Below are 19,067 nucleotides of genomic sequence, written 5' to 3'. Positions count from 1 at the left end.
TATTGCTGACACTGGATCATGTTGTGCTTTAAAGTTTTCCTTTCAAGTTACAGAAGACAACTTGAGCTAGCTCAAGCAAAAAGATGAAGTTAGTAGAAAGTGCTGGGGCAATCTCAAGAGATCTGGGAGGTTTGAATAACCTGGTTTCAGGCAATGCTAGTGCCAGAGCAGCTCTGGGGACTTCTCTAGGAACAGGAAGTGGGTACTGCTCAGTCAACTCAAATGATGTCTCCTACAAGCTGGTTTGTGCAACTGCCTACAACTTACTGTGGGCAGGAAACTGTGCTTCTAAGAGAGATGCATAAACTTGTGTAACAGAGTCTGACATTAAAGAATTTATAACCTCCCACAAATAGTAATATTTCAAAGCAGCCTGTGGCAACTGTATAAGCATGAAGTGCTTCAGGAATTTAGGAAGGCCAGATACATTTAAGATGTAGTGACCACAGCTCAATTGTCAGGCCAAGGTTGGCGAATGGCTTCCTGAACAAAATATTAAAAATACATGTAACATGCCCTTAATAGTAAGTAGAAGTGTGTGTGTGTGTGTGTGTGTGTGTGTGTGTGTGTATGATCAAATGTAAAATGCAATGAAGCAAGACTGTGTTTTGGGGGGATTAATCCATAGAGTGAGCCACACTGATATAAGCAAATTACCATACAAAAAGAAAACACAAAATGATGGAGCCAGGGTTCTGGCTGAATTCTAAGAAAGCAAATGGCACTCCTGTAACCTTTGGTCTTAGTCCTGATTGTGAGCCTCTGGTCAGCTAGTCTCCCCTGAACTCTCACCCACATAATGTCTGCACTCTGGCCTTTCTGGGCTCAGGCCCTGTCTCCACTGGTCATCAAAAGCGTCATTCTGAGGCAGACATATTCTTAATCTGTTCACAGCATACTCTTCCACATCTTTGTCTCAATAAAGCCTGGGCAATTTCATCTGTTTATGGTCTCAATCATCACCCATGTGGGAATTTCTCTCAACTTGATTTAAAAAATTGCTCTAGCTCCTATCTCTCTCCTATGCTTTGGATTTATGCATCCGGGGACATTGCCTGATGCATCCTGCAACATCTACCCTCAGGATGTCCCAGATACTTCCAACTCAATGAAGCTGAGTGGATTCTGGGCATTTCCTCCCTCATTTTCTGTTCTCTATTCCCCATAGTCTCTATTGCACCCAACCTGTACATCCAGACTATAACCTGGAAGTGAAATTTGATTCTTATTTCTCCATTACCCACCAAGGCAAATTGATCACTAAGTTGTTTTAACATTTCTCCAATTTGTCCCTGTCCTTTATTATTGCCCCATCAATCCCATGTGTATTGGTCAGGGCCCACCAGAGAAACAGAATTAAGAGAGAATTCATTAGGAAATTGGCTCACACTACACAGAGATAGGTTTTCTGTAAGCTGGAGAGTCAGATAAGTCAGTAGCATGGCTCAGCCCCAAAAGCCAGAAGCCTCAGAGGTAGGGAGGCCAACAGTGCATCCCCAAGTATGAGCTGAAGGCCAGGGAGCCTATAGAAGGCACTTGTGTGAGTCCCAGAATCCAAATGCCATAGAACCTGGAGTCTGATGTCCAAGGGCAGTAGCAGGAAAAATCAACCTTGCTCTTGAAGGAAGAGCCAGAGGAGAGAGAATTTCCCCCCTTACTTCACTTTCCTGTTCTTTCCAGGCCCATGCTGATCGGATGGTGCCTGCCCATGTTGAGCTGATCCAGTCACCAATCTTCTCAGGAAATACCCCCACACACATACTCAGGAGTAGTGCTTTATCAGATCTCTAGGCATCCCCCAACCCAGGCAAGTTATACTTCAAATTAACCATCACACCAGGGCTGACTTAATGTACCATTCTTGTTTTTGCCTCGTCATCTATATTAGTTACCTTTTGTTATATAACAATCACTCCAAAATTAGCCATTTAAGACAGCATTGTTCCTGATGTTCAGAATCTGGGAGCAGCTTGGCTGATAGTGTCCCATACATAAACCCAGAAGCTGTATCAGTTTTATGTGTTAATGATGTCTTGGTCACTAGCTGCTATGGTTTCATTGTGTCCCTCAGAATTCATAGCCTAGAAATTTAATCGCTGATGCAACAATGTTGAGAGGTGGGTGCTTTATAGAGCTGTTTGGATCACGAGGGCTCTGTCCTCATGAACGGATTGATGCTGATTATAAAAGGGCTTGACAGAAGGGCATGTCCTTCTTGCCCTTCTGTCTTTTGTCATGTGTGAGGATCCAGTGTTCTTCTCCTCCAGAGGACACAGCATTCAAGGCACCATCTTGGAAATAGAAATCAACATTTACTGGGTGCCAGCTCCTTGATCTTGGACTTCCAGCTTCTGTGGCTCTGTATTCCTAATGACATCTCACCGTGAATTCAGTCAGTTCTCCATGGATCTCATTAGTGTGGGCTAATTGCTTCACCAGTGGGATGTCTGAGTACAATTCTCTTTAACCCAAGACAAGGGCCATTTGCATTAATATTTTTAAAACAGGAAATTATTTGAGGTACAGCAACCAGGAAAAAAACATATGGTAGGAATTTGCCTTTCTTTCTACACACTTTGTCTAAGATTAAGCCAATTTCTTCTGGACTAAATTTGGCCCATTTGTGGGTACTCTGATTTATTGAACAGATAGGATGTCCGTTGTTCTTCACTGGGTTGGTTCTATGTGTCTCAACCCTTAATGATTGTATCAGGGATGGAATTATTTCTGAGATTGAGACTGATTTATCAGGTTTCTATGATGGCTCTTCAGTGAATTACAGAGTTTATGCCTTTGAGGCTTCCCTCTTGATATAAAAGATGGAAACCGCCCAGCAGTTAGTCAATTCCCAGTTCCTGACAGATTGTGGGGTGGAGGAGGCACTGAGGGTGGTTCTTGGGTGGGTATGGCTCTTGTCCAGTTCTCTCCCCAGTCCTACATTTAAGAAATAAATCCCTTGAGTGGTTTGGGTTTTTGGAATGTTTCATTCCTTTGTATTTTACCTACAGAGGCATGAGAAAGAAATTTTCATGTTTTTTTTTTTTTAAGCCACTATCTGTGTCTCTTTGTTACACTAGCTTAGCCTCCACTGTGACTTATGACCTTTCTGATTTAGACAGAACTGCTTGTATTATTCATTAGAGTTGAAATGTGTCGCATGTGCTCTGGATCAAACATGAGGCACTCGTCACCTTGCTTCACCCTCACAACAACTACATGAATAGAGTACTATTATTGATCTATTTTGGCCTTTTTTTTTTTTTTTTTTACATGTGTAAACTGAGATTTAGAAAGATCTAGCAACATGCCTGAAGTCATAGATTTCTTCCTTAGTAGACATTGTCAGAGCTTTCAATAGTTAGTGTTGGACCTGAAATTCCAACACACATCTGAGCCCAGCTCCTGCATGCTTAGCTGACAAGCTCAGGTGCTTCCCCGCTGAGATGAGGGGAATGTGGATGTCATTTGTAACACAGCCTAGATGCTTTGGTCCTTCCTAGAAATGGCTTGTACTGAATTTGTACATTCTGGGTCGCAGTTCTGTAACCCAAAGACAAAACCGTACCTAAATTTACTCACGATGTGAAATTTTCTCTCCTGACTTACAAAAAGCTATGAGGTTTTTGATATCCCCTTTTAGTAACTCCTTTAACTCTGAGAAGAAATTCTTTTAGAAACCCAGAGTTGGAAAAGACTCCCTAGGTTCAATTTGAGGCTCTACCACTTTCCAGCTGTGTAACTTTGAGCTTTGGTTGCAACACTTTTTTTTTTTTCTTTTTAAAAGAGGACTATTAACTGATGTTAGTGAGATGTATAAAGGTTAAATAGGCAAATAAATCCAGAGCTCTGAGTACCGTGCCAGGAGTATAGGAAGGCATGCATAGTAAAATGAATGGAAGTTTTTATTAAATAGGATTAGGATTGTAAAGATGCTACTAGATCTTGCAACTGGGTTGAAGGTGAACTTTGAGGGCAGTTTCAGCAGGAGGTGGGGAGGAAGTTTGGTTCCAGGTGAATGAGGCTTGAGAAAGTGCATCTAGAAGTATAAAGACTAACTACTCTGTTAAGAAATGTGTTGGCTTAGGAAAGGTGAGGTGAGGCAACTTGAAAAGTGACATAGGGTGAAGGAAGATCTATTTATTTACTTTGTGGTACTAGGGATTGAACACAGGGCCTCAAACTACCAGGCAAGTGCTCTACTGATGAGCTACCTCCAGCCCATTTAAAAATTTTAAAGTTATTTTAAAAATTTGACATAGCAGCTGGGCGCCATGGGGCACAACTGTAATCCCAGTGGCTTGAGAGGCTGAGAGAAGGATCATGAGTTCAAAGCCAACCTCAACAACATCGAGGCACTAAGCAGCTCAGTGAGACTCTGTCTCCAAATGAAATACAAAATAGGACTGAGGATGTGGCTCAGTGGTCGAGTGCCCCGAGTTCAATCCCCAGAACAACAACAACAACAACAAAAAATTCAACATAGGGTCTCCCTAAGTTGCCTGGGTAGCCTCCAATTTGCAGTCTTCCTGGCCCAACCTCCCAAGTAGCTGGGATGATGGGTGTGTGTGTCACCATGCCTGCCTGACTGGTATTCTTTTTTTTACCAAATGTTTTACAACTTTTATTTTTTTATTTTTTTTTATTGTTGGTTGTTCAAAACATTACATAGTTCTTGATATATCATCTTTCACACTTTGCTTCAAGTGGGTTATGAACTCCCATTTTTAGCCCATATACAGATTGCAGAATCACATCAATTACACATCCATTGATTTACATATTGCCATACTAGTGACTGTCGTGTTCTGCTACCTTTCCTATCCTCTACTATCCCCCCTCCCCTCCCCTCCCCTCCCCTCTTCTCTCTCTACCCCCTCTACTGACCTTCATTTCTCCCCCTTGTATTATTTTTCCCTTTCCCCTCATTTCCTCTTGTATGTTCTTTTGTATAACCCTGAGGGTCTCCTTCCATTTCCATGCAATTTCCCTTTTCTCTCCCTTTCCCTCCCACCTCTCATCTCTGTTTAATGTTAATCTTCTTCTCATGCTCTTCGTCCCTACTCTGTTCTTAGTTACTCTCCTTATATCAAAGAAGACATTTGGCATTTGTTTTTTAGGGATTGGCTAGCTTCACTTAGCATAATCTGCTCTCTGACTGGTATTCTTAAAAAAGAGAACTCTGGGGGCTGGGGCTATAGCTCAGTGGTAAAGCGCTTGCCTCACATGGGTGAGGCACTGGATTTGATCCCAGCACCACATAAAAATAAATAAAGATACTGTATGCTCATTTACAACTAAAACAATTTTTTTTTAAAAAATGGAGAACTTTGGACACATAGTCAGAAATGCAAAGAAGAAAGATGACATGAAAACACATAGGAAGAGATGTCTGTTGACTGGTATGATGAATTTATAAGCCAGGAACACTGAGAATTGTTAGCAAATGCCAGAAGCAGGGAAGAAGCAAGGAAAGAGATGTGAGAGGGACGATGACTCTCCCGACACCTTGAGTTTGGACTCTCAGCCTCCAGAACAGTGAGATAATAAACTTCTGTTGTTTCGAGCTACCCAGGTTTTGGTACTTTGTTATGGTAGGCCTAGTATGCTATTATACTAAAGGAATACACTCAATTATTAGTGCATTAGCATATTTTCTGAAATTAGGATGTAAGAATGTAACTTCTATCTTGGGTACACTCTCTCTCCCATCACTCCCTCTGGGGGCAGCCAATTGCTATATTGCAAGGACACTCAGGTAGCCTATGGGGGAAGGCCACATGGAATGAAACTAATTTCCAATCATCAACCAGCAAGGAACTGAGGCTTTGCCAATACTACCTATGTTAACTAGGATTCCCCCAATTGAGACATCTGTTCAGATTGCAGCAGGAGCCAACAGTTTGACTACAGCTTTATTTATTTATCTATTTTTTTGGCTCTAACCCTGCCAAGCCACTCCTGAATGCCTGACTTGCAGGAAGAGCAGTGTGTTGTTTTAATCTGCTAAATTTGGGGGTAACTTTTTACACAGTATACCTGCTAATGATGAAGAATGGTAGATTGAGAAGAGGAGAGGTGTCTTTTTTCTCTGGATTTTAAGGACTGACCTCATGGCCTTGAGCATACTAGGTAAGTCTGATACCACTGAGTCACAGTCCTAGTCCTGAGAAGAGGAAAGAAAGCACAGAATAGCTTCTGAGATAAAAGGAAAGGGAGGAGCTTACTAGACACCACAGGTTGGATTACTGTTCGTAAACCGTTGTTGGGTACCATCTCATTAGGTACCAGGTAAACGTGCAGAGTTGTGAGCCATTGATTTCTGAATCAGGTCCTTTGGGAAAATGGCACCGGGAATCTGCATTTGGAGTAAGTATCCAAGTGATTATTTTAAAGAACCATTGAGTTTGAGAATAATTGAGTAGGGGTGAAAGTGGAAGAGAAGGAGGGGATTAAGCTACAATTAAGATTGGGTGTTCATAGCACAGACATCAAATAGACACTAGGCTATGGATCTATAAAGAACTCCCAAGTTTTGTCAACAATTTCTGAATTAATGGAAATTACTTTCTATTCCTGCCTAAGAAAATAGTCTCAGGATCCATAAGGTTAGCCTCTTTAACACATTTTTTTTTCTGTAACGACCCCCTATTCAGTTCAATTTCTATGCAGAGATGCTCTGCCTGTCTTAATTGCTACTTCCTTCCAAACTTCTCTGTCTTTGGTGGTCAGGACTCTGCAAATTCAGTGGGTTTGGTTCCTGTTCTGGGATTCCCAGGGCTACTCTAGTCATGGAAGGGTATCATGTGAAGGCCCAGATGCAACTACTGTGAAATAGGGCTTTAAAGAGTAAGTCCGAAAGCACGATGATTTGGGCAGAAAAGACTCACTACCCCTCAGTTTCTTCCTTTCAGAAATATAAGAACAACTCCATGGAAAAATCAGTGGGAGATGGACAGAGATAGTGTTTCTAATGTCCTTAGGAGCCCCTGGCACTTAGAAATGGCTCAGTAGATGGCAGCTATCCATATCCGGAGGGATGTTGAGGAGGATATACTTAGATTCCAGCATGGTTCCCCATGATGGTCCCAATTAGGGCTCCAGCCAAAGTGGAGTGAGAAGGTGGGAAGCTGGGAATAGGATGGTGTAGGGACTTTAGGCAGAACAAGAGAATGCGTTCACGGATCTAGATTGGCAGTTTGCACTCTCAGCTCAGTATTAGATTCCCCCAGACCCCTAAAAAATAGGGGCCCACCCCAGGCCATTTAAATCAGGATGTTATAAACATGGCACAGGTGATTTTAATGTACAGCTGGTGCTGGGAAACACCTATCTTAGGCATTCGAAGCACAAGCACGGTCATTTGTCACTTAATGATGGACTAGTTGTTTGAGAACTGCATTGTTTAGTGATTTTTGACTTTGTGTGAATATCATGGGGTGAACTTACACAAATCCAGATGGAGTACTGGATGTACGAGCCAGTTACATGGCATTCAGTTTTACCACAAATTTTTGTTCTTTTTTATAAGTAGAAATACACTCTAAGGATAAAACGTATAGTATAGTAAACCCCTAAATCAGTAACATAGTTATTTATTATCAAGTATTCTGTACTATGCCTAAGTGTATGTGTTATGCTTTTATATGACTGGCACTTCAGTAAGTTCATTTAAAATAGCATCACCCAAATGAAGGGAAGGGAGAGGAGATGGGAATAGGAAAGGCAGCAGAATGAATCAGACATAACTTTCCTGTGTTCATATATGAATACACCACCAGTGAAACTCCACATCAGGTAAAACCACAAGAATGGGATACTAATTAGATTAATTTATACTCCATGTATGTACAATATACATTCTACTTTTCATATATATCTAAAAAAAAAGAAGAAGAAAATGCAAAAATAAATAAATAAAACAGCATCACCTCAAAAACTGAGAAATGCAAGGTGGTACAATGTTACACTGGCTACTATCTTACTAGGCAATAGCAATTTTTCAGTTCCATTTTAATCTCATGAGACCACCCTCATATATGTGATCTGTAGTTAACTGAAATGAAACACGTGTTGCATGATTATAGTGGGTTCACCAATGTTTTAAATATCGTGCACATATTTAAAATAACAGAAAAAAAAAACCCAGTATGTAAGAAGAGAAAGAAGTCAGATATGTAGGGGTGAATCTGAGTTGAAAACAGAACATTTTTAAAACCCATAAAATTCTAAGAGAAATTATTTCAGGATATTTATTCTCTTGAAAAATCTTTAGAATCATGGCTGGAATAAGAAAACAACACTTTTTCTTACTGTTGGTTTTTGGGGTAGTAAAAACTTTAAGCATCTGATGATATCTAGATTTTCAGAAAAACAGAATAGCTGGTCAGAATGAATATTTTTCCAGGCATGTAGTACTGTGAGGTTAAGTAGAAAAGCAATAGACCCTTGACTATAATACCTATAGTCATAAATATATTAAAACAGAGAGACATGGAAAATGTGCACAATTTTTATAAACTAGGCCTCATAATGTCAAATTACATATAGGAGGACGATTCATATATTAAAAACACAATTGTGCTTGTAGAAAAACACTAAAGGAAAATTTTAAAAATGCTAAGTAGTTACTGCTTAGGAGTTAAGAATAAGGATGACATTTTAAAAAAGTATATATTTTTAGTTGTAGTTGGACACAATACCTTTGTTTTATTTATTTTTTTAATGTGGTGCTGAGGATCGAACCCAGTGCCTCTCATGTGCTAGGCAAACGCTCTACCGCTGAGCCACAACCCCAGCCCCTAGGGATGACTTTTTAAAGCGGCACATGTATGTTTTTAAAAACTGATGATGTGTTATTTTATATTGAAAAAAAACATATATTAAGTCTCAGAAAAAAATATGAGAAGAAAATATAGCAAAGTATAGTCAGAGGTTGATTTGGTGAGATAGACTTGGGAGTGTTTTCCTCTCTTAATTATCCTTCCTATAATGAGTATTTTTCTTTTCGTAATTGGTATAAAAATAAGTATCAAAACCTGTTTTCCTGCTTATAATTTTATTATCTGACCTAGAGATTTGGGTGGAGCACTCATAAAGCAGTGTAAAGCCTAGGAATCAGTTCAGGGGGTTGGCATAAGCTTTTTTTGGTTTTCTTTTTCTTTTCTTTTTTTGTGGTGTTGGGAATAAAACACCAGGGCTTATGCATGCCAGACAAGCACTGAGCCATGTTCCCCTTCAGCAAATCCTTTTTTGTTAAAGGGCCAGAGAGTAAATATTTTAGGCTTGGTCTCTGTCACAACTATCCAGCTCTGACACTGTAATGCAACAACAGATGTAGACAACAAGAAAATGGACAAAAGTGGCTGTGTTCTGAGCAAACTTTATAGTTACTGACTTTTAAGTTTCTGTCGAGAGGGGTCAAAATTGTCACGTATGCAGTCAAGGGGGAGAAATAAAGGATGTCCATGCTTTTTTGCCCCTTTTGATGCTTTATTCACTCAAATTGCTCAATATATTTTCACTCCATAGGTTCTTAATCAAGATAACGACAATTCTTAATGCTAGGCACTGCAATAGACATAATCATTCACAGCAAACAATTCAAGATTAACTCTAAGCACTGCAAACACACTTAATCACGCAGGCTAGTGACAGACATTTCCTCTGCAGGATAAGTTCAAAAGTCTCAAGCCTTAGGCTTTAAGTCCAGCAGATGCACACTTACTCAGACCGCGGTGATCAGGTCCGGAACCAAGGCAGGCTTTTTCTGACGTGGAGTGGACAACCGGTTGAGGAGAGGGTCTTAGGGAGGAGTTGCAGCTCTCACCAGCGTCCAGACAAGGCAGCGGTAGAGTTTGAGAGTGGTGAGGATCACACAGAGAATTAGGAAAACGATGACAAGTGATGGGATATCAGTCCAGGTCCTCATCAGGCTCTCCAGCTTGAGTGCATCCTTGTTTCGGCTAGCTGAACCCCTGTTCATTTGCTCTATTATTTATACTAAATTTGGGGGCTTTTGACACCCCTTTCAATCCTTATCAGTTACCACTGGATTTCTCCATGACATCATTTACCCTGGTGTCAGAAATATCTGGTCTGGTGGTCTCCACCCTGATCTTCTCACCTTTCCCTCTTATCAGGCAAGGACAGCCTGCCAGAGGCTTCACTCAGGGTGAGGAGAAATACCTTGTCTGAGGCCATACTGGAAGGCTCTGTTAGGTGGGCCTAATGAGTCTGGAGTTTTTAAAATGGAGTTGCTTAGGCTCAGGCCTAAGGCCATCCTCAAAGTTTCATATATCTTTCATGTATTGCCCAATATTATTCTTGTTTCAACACCCCCCCCCCACCCTGCCCACATTAAACGGTGTAAAAATCATTCTCAGATCTTTTAAGAGGCTGAAGGCCACAAGCTATAATTGTGGACTCTTGAATTAGATGAATTAAATCAAGATTGTGAGGAATGAAACTTATCAGCAATGCTGAAAGTCCCCAACAGACATGGACAATAAACTTTGTGTTTATTTTAATCTGTAATATCTCTGCATCTTTTTTCCTGAGCTAAAGATTTGCTATTTAGTTGGATGTTTTTGGAAAAGGCTGCCAAGCCATCTTGTTGAAACGTTAACAGAGGAACAGGGCAACCTGGAAAAAATGGTCATGTAAATACAGACCTATAAATATTGAGTTGTTCCTGTACTAGGCATTTCTGGGACAAGGAAGAACACATATTTTAATATAAGTCAGTGATAAGAAAATTATAGGGGTATAAACAGAATACTCTAAGATCATATAAACAGATAAGTAATTCTGTTCATGGAAGATGATTGTGTTTATTGGAGAAACTGGTAAGAAACAATCTGATAGGAAGACTTGAAAGTCTTCATGGAAAAAAACAAACACTGCAGAAGACAGTATTCTATTGTTAATATTGATCATAATATTAATACCACTAAGGAAACATTACTTTTTGTAGAACTCACAAACTTTTTAAGAGTTAATAAATCAAGAAAAAGAGTTTATAAAAAGATTTAGTCCTTAGGGCTGGGGATGTAGCTCAGCGGTAGAGCACTTCCCTAGCATGCCTAAGGAACTGGTTCAATCTCCAGCACTGGGGGGAAAAAAAGTCCTAAAGAAAATCACACCATCATGAACTGAAAGTAGCAACTTTTTTTCATAGTGTACAGCACCATCTTTCATGTTTTCATCCCCAGAAAACCTCTTCCAGATTACCTTCTCTTATTGAAGCAAAAGTAACAGGTAGTCAGTAAAATCATAAGTAATTGTTTCCACAGTCAACATAAAATATAGAAATTAATAAAAAACTGTTTTCCTCATTTCTTTAAATATGCAGAAACCAGACAAATGTAATCAAATTGGTTTGAGAACAATTTGTGTATTATAAAATGTTAATGTTTATTAGGCTAACATCTAAAGGTTAATTTTTTTCTTTTAATTTAATAAACACTTATTTTAAATAGATCCTTAACTTCTTTACACTATAGATAAGTAACTACAACTTTGCTGTGTACTCACTGAGGCTCTTTTTATTTGTATATATAACTGTGAATGGAGCTCATCCATACAAACTATCCTAGTACCTAAGGGCCCCTTGGGTGAGAGTAAGGATTAGTTGCTCTCCTCTTTCCTGAACTACTTTTATTTATGGCAAAGTAACTGTAGCTGCAAGTATACAATCCTAGATTCTGGGCACTTTTCAAAAGTGGGATTCATTAAGTTCCACCTAAATGTAACCTTTTCACCATTGTTCTCTTTATGCCCAAGTGTCTAGGCTTACCTACCAACCTTATTGGGGAAACGCTGGAGTTAAGGATGTGGAGGGCTTTTTCACACCAAGAAACCTCAATATTCTGTTTCGGAAGAACTGTCGACTTTGATGTGTTATATTACAGAAACCCGAACTGGGAGGATTAACCAAATAGCCCTTGGGTTTAAAAGCAGTTTGAAACCTCTTCTGGTCAGGCAGCTCAGTTCCAGAGTGGTGGGAAGGTAGAAATTTGTCTTTCGTTATTCTTGCTGCAGTTCCAATTTCAATGTTTCATCAAGAAAAACCTTCCATTCCATTTAGAAAAATATTTTAGACTTCTCAGTACAACTAAACCACCTGTCCGCGGCATTTACATGCCATCCAGGTGCACCCTTGCTCAGCAAAGGGACTGAGAAGTGCAGGTGTTTTTGCAAAAACCTAGATTTCTTTTACCCAGGTACCTTCAGGGTACGTAAGAAAAACTTTAAGTTTTTCAAAAGGGCTGTCAATTCGTCAGGATCTTTTTATTCGGGACGACAAACAGAACTATACATCCCCACAGCAGCGAACGTTTCCCGGCTCCGGCCGCGCCCGAGTTAGTTCCCGCCCCAAACCCCACCCACCGCGGATTGAGGGTCGCTCTCTGGGTCACTGTAAGGAAGCTCCCGCCCCGCGGAAACTTCCTGCCCCGCGGAAACTTCCGTCCCTGGATCCAACGGGCTGCACTCTCCAAATCCCAGGGGCGGCCCCGGAAGTGACGCAGGGACGCGCCTTCCATTTTGTGGAACGCCAGAGCTGCTAAGTGCGTCAGTTGTCGAGAGACGTAGACGAGTTAAGTCCAGGTCTGCGGGGAGGCAGACGACTCCGTCGCAGACTACGGACCTCTCTGGGTCTCAGCTGCCAAAGATCCTGTCCGGTAGGTGAGTGGCTCACTTTGAGGGCAAGGCTTCTCGGATCGAGGCTTCTTCATGGCCGCTCAGGTCGCGAGTGGCTGGGGCTGCTCTCTTTGCGGAGGACGGCGTCTAATGAGCGCAGTTGATTGAGGTGGGCGCTGGGGCACGTCTCCTTTTGGTATTGTTGGAGGGGTACTGAAGGTGGAAGGGCGGTCATGGTTCTACTCCGTTTTACTGAGGGATTGCGCGCCCCTCCCTGCTACTGTTTATGTCTTCATTACCCCGATCCTTCCTGTAGTGGGTCAGGGTGCCGTTAGGCCTTCTAGCAGGGTCTGCCTTTTCCCTGGGTACCATTAGGCCTTCCCGTGAGTTGGCCCAGGGACTCCGGCACAGCGGTACCAGACGAGGGGGAGCGAGAAGGGAATTTGGCTCACGCGCCTCTCCCCTGCCGCTTACTGTGCGGCCGCCATTTTGTGCTGCCTAGTGCCCGCCTGCTGCCGTCTGCGCAGGCTCAGCTGTGGCGTGGCGAGATTCCGGCTTCCACCCCCCGCTGTGACGCTTCTGGGTGGTGGCTACGCTTGCGCGGCCGGTCACCATTGGGCTGGCCTTGCGGAGGGCGGGGTCGGCTCCGCCCGCACTTCTCGGCCTTTCCTAACTGCGGCAGATGGGAGGGGGCCCAGGAGCTGGGAGATTGTGCGGCTGCGCAGTTCAAGAAGTGGCAGTGGGCGTTGCGGTTGCTGCGGTCTGGGATCAGGGAGGGGGGAAATCGTGTTGGCAGGCGAGATTTAATTTTTGTCTACGAGGGACCTGGCCTAATTAGAGGCACTGTTGGCAATCTTGTTTATAACATCCATAGGTAAACATTCTTATTTGAGTCATATGTTTGATCTCTTAGCCACTAATTGGTATTATTTCGATTGAATTATTTTCTTAACAGGAAATACTAGCCGGACATCATGAGTGGCTGTCGAGTGTTCATCGGGAGGCTAAACCCAGCGGCCAGGGAGAAAGATGTAGAAAGATTCTTCAAGGGTTATGGACGGATCAGAGATATTGATCTGAAAAGAGGTTTTGGTTTTGTGGTAAGTATTTAGAACTAGGTGAATTATCTGTTAAATAGTAGGTGAAGGTTTTTATTAGTACTGTTTTCACTCATAATGAACCCAGGTAGAATGCCTGTTTTCGGAAATGTTATATAGCCATGAGGCAGCGATTTGCTTATTTATTTTAAGAATTAAAACATCCTAATTGCTGTCTGGCTGAAAGCCACTCCCAGTCACCCCTTGGTTAGGTTTATTTGTATTGTTATGTTAAGATTACACTTCCCATCCTGTCTTAGTATCTTTGATGCTTTAAATATGTTGTAGAATGCACATTTAAAGCCCTGTTTCTCTTATGCTTAAATTTTAGGAATTTGAGGATCCCAGGGATGCAGATGATGCTGTGTATGAACTTGATGGGAAAGAACTTTGCAGTGAAAGGTGAGAATCTTAGTTTTATAATTGGCCCTGGAAAATAGAGCAGACTAGGTCAGCTGGAATATTCTTTGAACTTGAGTATACATAAATGGAGGGGTTTTTTTTCTTTCTTTCTTTTCTCTAGGGTTACTATTGAACATGCTAGGGCACGATCCCGAGGTGGAAGAGGTAGAGGACGCTACTCTGACCGTTTTAGTAGTCGCAGACCTCGAAATGATAGACGGTATGTGGTGGTTGAATGGCTGCTTTGAACAGTTAGTATAGGGGCAGTATTTACCTTTGGGGAAACATTAGCCATAAATGCTCTGGGACTTCTTTTCAGTCTGTGTTAAAGTGCTACTTCAGATTGATGAGTAATGAATCATAGAATAACACTTTATAGTCATTTGAATAGTTTGTCATGTCTGATTGTTTGAACTTGTCCTCAGTTGAACACAAGAAATGCATTTGTCACTGCACATCAACATTGCATTTCTTCTGTTGTGAATACTCATTTTTTTTCCTCAGAAATGCTCCACCTGTAAGAACAGAAAATCGACTTATAGTTGAGAATTTATCCTCAAGAGTCAGCTGGCAGGTTTGTTGAAATACAGTTTTGAGTTATTTTAATGTGGCTTTTTTTAAAAAATAAAGTTAATGGGTAGTTAATTTTTATTAATGTTTTATTAAAAGTAGTTTTATCTTTAATTAAATTAATGGATTTAATTTGTAATTTTAAATTTTAATTAAATGTAACTGGGGGATATTTCAAATTTTAATATGTGATCAAATGTAAATGTTTTGAGGATATTTTTTCTTGTTTTTTAAAATCAATTTTAACCAAATATTAAACCCTTTATTTGCCAGCCTATCTGTGTCGTTGGCCTTATGACGAGGAGTGCCTGTGGGTTATCCTAATCGTTGTCTTGGTCACTCTTGGTTGGGCCTGGTTGACTTTGCCAGTCAGCTCCTACAGTGATCAGTTGGCCACCTCTAGATCTGTGTTTGCCGGTCTAGACGTAATCGGTGCACTTATTGAAGTGCCAGGTTGCAGCGATCCCAGAGCGTTGATAACGTGATCTGATCCCTAAGTTGAGAGCTGTCTTCCTGTAACGCTTCCGAATAAGAGGTCCTGGTCGAAAAGAGTTGAAAGATACGAAATTAGGTGGTCGTTGGAATCCTGATCGCAGTAAAGTGGTCCTTGGTAACTGCACAAGAGTAGAACATGTCTGCATCGCCAGTAGTCTGCTAATAGGGAGGGCTGTGCGATTAAAGGCTTCCATCGATTGGGTAGTATCCTTCAAGTGGGTGGCGAAGAGCCAGTCGGGCATATGTCATGAAGGTTTCTCCGACCGATTAATGGTTTGCTGCTTGACTAGCCTAGGGAAATATTAATAAAGGTAAAGTAAACTTTTTTAATGACATATGGGGCACAAAATAACTGGTGTCTTGTAAATGTTCTGTTAAATATAAAACTTCTACTTAGTCTTTACTTTAAAAATATGTACTGTTTCTTTTTTGTTTTTGTTTTTGTTTCTTGTTTGTTTTTTTTTCCTTTTGTACTGAGCTCAATATAGACTAATACTACTTTAATGTTAAAAATCTGAATTTCCTCTAGCATTTTGCTTACAAGCAATATGCTATTTGTTTATTTCGTGCCCTGACATAATTTTTGAATTCTGATAGAATACAAGTGTGGTATATGCCATGTTTGTACTTTATCTAACAACTTCTCTTTCAGTAGTCTTGTTTTTATACCATGTGGTTGTTTGTGTGTCACTTTTCCTTTTCTTTGCTTGACACAATTGTCTTATGTTAAGGATCTCAAAGATTTCATGAGACAAGCTGGGGAAGTAACCTTTGCGGATGCACATCGACCTAAATTAAATGAAGGGTGAGTATGTACTAGAGATTTTGAAAGTCTTTTGAAATATCCTGAAAATTTTTACTGTGAACATGTTTGAGAACTTATATAATTTGTTCATGCTCTATTCTGATGGTTCTCCATCTGGGGCAGTTTTGCTTCCCAGGGGATAATTTCTGGAGACAGGTTTGGTTGTCACAACTGGTTGAGGGTGCTAAAGACCTCTAAACTGTAGAGGCCAGGCATGCTGCGAAACATGCTATAGCAAAGAATTTTCTGGCTCAGAATGTCAGCAATGCCAAAGTTTTGCTACGCTATTGTCTGTCAGAAATTAGACCTAGGGGCTGGGATTGTGGCTTAGCAGTAGAGTGCACGCCAAGCACATGCAATACCCTGGAATAAAGATATTGTGTCCAACTACAACTAAAAAGTAAATATTTAAAAAAAAAAAGACCTAACATAGGAAGAGCAAAGTGTAACAGAGCAACTACTACTTACCTAGATTGCTATATATAGTGCATGCGGCTGTGGGGGATATGTGTCTTTTTTAAGATTTTTTTTCTTCATTTTAGGGTGGTTGAATTTGCCTCTTATGGTGATTTAAAGAATGCTATTGAAAAACTTTCTGGAAAGGAAATAAATGGGAGAAAAATCAAATTAATTGAAGGCAGCAAAAGGCACAGGTATCTTTAATATTTTTAAGTCATAAAGTTTTACTTAATGGGTTTGTTAGGGTGTGTCATGAAGGCTCATTCCCCACTTTCTTTCCCCTTTCTCGCACTTTTCATAGTAGGTCAAGAAGCAGGTCTCGATCAAGGACCAGGAGTTCCTCTAGGTCACGGAGCCGATCTCGTTCCCGTAGTCGCAAGTCTTACAGCCGGTCAAGAAGCAGGAGCCGGAGCAGGAGCAAGTCCCGTTCAGTTAGTAGGTCTCCTGTGCCTGAGAAGAGCCAGAAACGTGGTTCTTCAAGTAGATCTAAGTCTCCAGCATCTGTGGATCGCCAGAGGTCCCGGTCCAGGTCCAGGTCCAGATCAGTTGACAGTGGCAATTAAACTGTAAATAACTTGCCCTGGGGGCCTTTTTTTTAAAACAAACAAACAAAAAAAAAAAACAAATTCCCAAACCATACTTGCTAAAAATTCTGGTAAGTATGTGCTTTTCTGTGGGGGTGGGATTTGGAGGGGGGTTGGGCTGGGCTGGATATCTTTGTAGATGTGGACCACCAAGGGGTTGTTGAAAACTAATTGTATTAAATGTCTTTTGATAAGCCTTCTGCTCACATTTTTGTGAATGTCTGAAGTATATAGTTTGTGTATATTGACAGAGCTCTTTTATAACTAAAGCAAATTTAATTTTTTTGTACTAGAAAAATTGAACATTTTAGTTCTTGGGTTATTCAAATATGTTAATTCAGAATTAGTTTAATGCCTCAATTAAACTAATTAATAGCTTTGGACACTTAAAAGAGCTCTAAATTTGCTTGTATATAAAGGCTTAATTTGAGTTTTCCTTGTTAGGGTCAAGGGTGTCCTCCCATCCACCCCATTAACAGCTGCAGGACACAGACACATTAAAGCAGCTGTTTGTTATTGATAATAAAATATTATAAAACACTTTTTGTCTTGTTTGTCTGAAGAAGTCCTATATTGATTTTTCCACTCTTTTCTATGTGTAATATGTTTTAAGACATAACACATTTAGAATCCTGGAGTAGTTTAGTATGGGGTTTTTTAATAATATTTTTAAACATTTCCAGGCTAGTTTAAAAAGTCGAAGTCAATGAACTATTTAAATAATGGCTAAAAAGTGATTTGACAGTTAATCTTGTGTCTATTCCTTCATACTTTTCCTTTGTTGCTTGACTATTTGCATTTGTTTCTTATGCTAACAGTTTTACGAGGATAATGCATTTGGGAAGCAAATTATAAAATCCCATGCCTGCCTTAAAGGTTTTAGTGCATAGGGATGGTCAGAGATGATAGAAAGCTTATCAGTCAACATGAACATCCTGTTATTTTTAGTTCTGAAACATTGCTGTACATGTGTAGGGGGAATCAATAGTGAAAACTGCTTAAAGGCCAACATCACATCTATTTTAAAATGTTGGGCACTTTACCTGAACCTTCAGACTCCTAAGTATAGGAAATGAGCTTTATTCTAGTATTGTCAAAGATTTAGTTTTAAGGTTTTTGGGTGCTAGGCTAGACACATTTGGGAACACAGAAAAACATCTACTTAACTACAGTAGTTAGTGCTTACCAATGTATTCACTGAATCTTAAGATTATAATACCACTCTATCAGGAAATTAAGGAACTTTGTCAACTTATCCAAGTAAGTGGTGGTGAAATTAAAATCTAGGAAGTCTGGTTTCAGGGACTTCAGAATTTCCTGTTATTTCCTGCCCTTTTCTTTCAGGAAGGTGGAATTAGAAGTAGCAGAGAAAAAAATCAGACTTTGGTATCCCCAGATGTTGGAAGTCAGGAAGTAGGAATCTACTTTGGGGAATAGGTGTGAAAAGTTTGGTACCCTTCTCTTCTGGGTTTTAAGACTGGAACATTGAGATATGAAAATAATGTTAATTCTTTTAGTAGGCTGAGTCTGGGAAAACATTTGAGGGAACTGGAGTGGAAGCTAAAATTTTGATTTCTGTATACAATTGCAGCCTGAAGTAATATCAGTTCCTCCCTTGGATTCTTCAGATGTACTTAGGCATTATGGTTAAATGTAATTGGATATTACATGTGTCCCCTCCCACACAGAGAATTAGAAAGTAGAGGCTTGCTACTTTTAATCTTTACAAGTGTTTGAGAGGGAATAAAATCTGATTTTAAAATTGCAGGTAACTGGGTTATTTATGTTCCAAAAAGGGAATTTGAATTTTAAGATTTATGACTTGAGAAGTCATAAGCAGAGTGAATGTAATGCTAAAAACAGTTTCAGAATCGGCTTTTATGTGAGGCATGATATTACCTTAGTTTTTTGTGTTTATATTTCTGATCTAATTCTCTAAGAGTAATTTGAGGATAATACATTTTAAGTTCAACCTTAATCTTTCTTAAAAGCTAAACATAACTTCTTGTTTCATTT

At 40.2% G+C, this 19,067-nt stretch overlaps 1 protein-coding gene and 1 long non-coding RNA gene across 5 annotated transcripts in view; one reads left to right on the top strand and one right to left on the bottom strand.

The window, feature by feature from the left end:
- LOC139704696 (uncharacterized) overlaps positions 1 to 12,457 on the bottom strand; it is an 84,144-nt gene extending 71,687 nt beyond the window's left edge. The window contains exon 1 of the long non-coding RNA XR_011706618.1: positions 9,725 to 12,457. This is a non-coding gene — a long non-coding RNA (uncharacterized lncRNA). The remainder of the gene's footprint in view (positions 1 to 9,724) is intronic.
- Positions 12,458 to 12,573: 116 nt separating this feature from the next.
- Srsf5 (serine and arginine rich splicing factor 5) lies at positions 12,574 to 17,591 on the top strand. 4 transcript variants are annotated; one of them, XM_027929421.3, is made up of 8 exons: positions 12,574 to 12,680; positions 13,595 to 13,739; positions 14,068 to 14,138; positions 14,260 to 14,358; positions 14,643 to 14,712; positions 15,935 to 16,008; positions 16,551 to 16,661; positions 16,769 to 17,591. In XM_027929421.3, exons 2-8 carry the CDS (start codon positions 13,614 to 13,616, stop codon positions 17,028 to 17,030), a joined length of 813 nt encoding a protein of 270 aa, XP_027785222.1. In that variant the 5' UTR covers positions 12,574 to 12,680; positions 13,595 to 13,613; the 3' UTR covers positions 17,031 to 17,591. The 4 variants fall into 4 exon arrangements, with proteins under 4 accessions (XP_027785222.1, XP_027785223.1, XP_027785220.1 ...); XM_027929422.3 differs by having other exon boundaries at positions 12,574 to 12,684; positions 16,772 to 17,591; XM_027929419.3 differs by having other exon boundaries at positions 12,575 to 12,684.
- Positions 17,592 to 19,067: the final 1,476 nt, after the last annotated feature.

The sequence above is a fragment of the Marmota flaviventris genome, chromosome 2, assembly GCF_047511675.1.
Source record: "Marmota flaviventris isolate mMarFla1 chromosome 2, mMarFla1.hap1, whole genome shotgun sequence".
Taxonomy (NCBI): Eukaryota; Metazoa; Chordata; class Mammalia; order Rodentia; family Sciuridae; genus Marmota; species Marmota flaviventris.
The sequence above is the reverse complement of the archived record's forward strand: the minus strand, read 5'-3'. Positions and strand labels throughout refer to the sequence as shown.

Coding starts and splice junctions, on each gene's coding strand:
- Srsf5 (XM_027929421.3), top strand. CDS start 13,614: ATGAGTGGCTGTCGAGTGTTCATCGGGAGGCTAAACCCAGCGGCCAGG. Junction 13,740..14,067: donor AAAGAGGTTTTGGTTTTGTG/GTAAGTATTTAG, acceptor CTTAAATTTTAG/GAATTTGAGGATCCCAGGGA. Junction 16,009..16,550: donor CGACCTAAATTAAATGAAGG/GTGAGTATGTAC, acceptor TCTTCATTTTAG/GGTGGTTGAATTTGCCTCTT.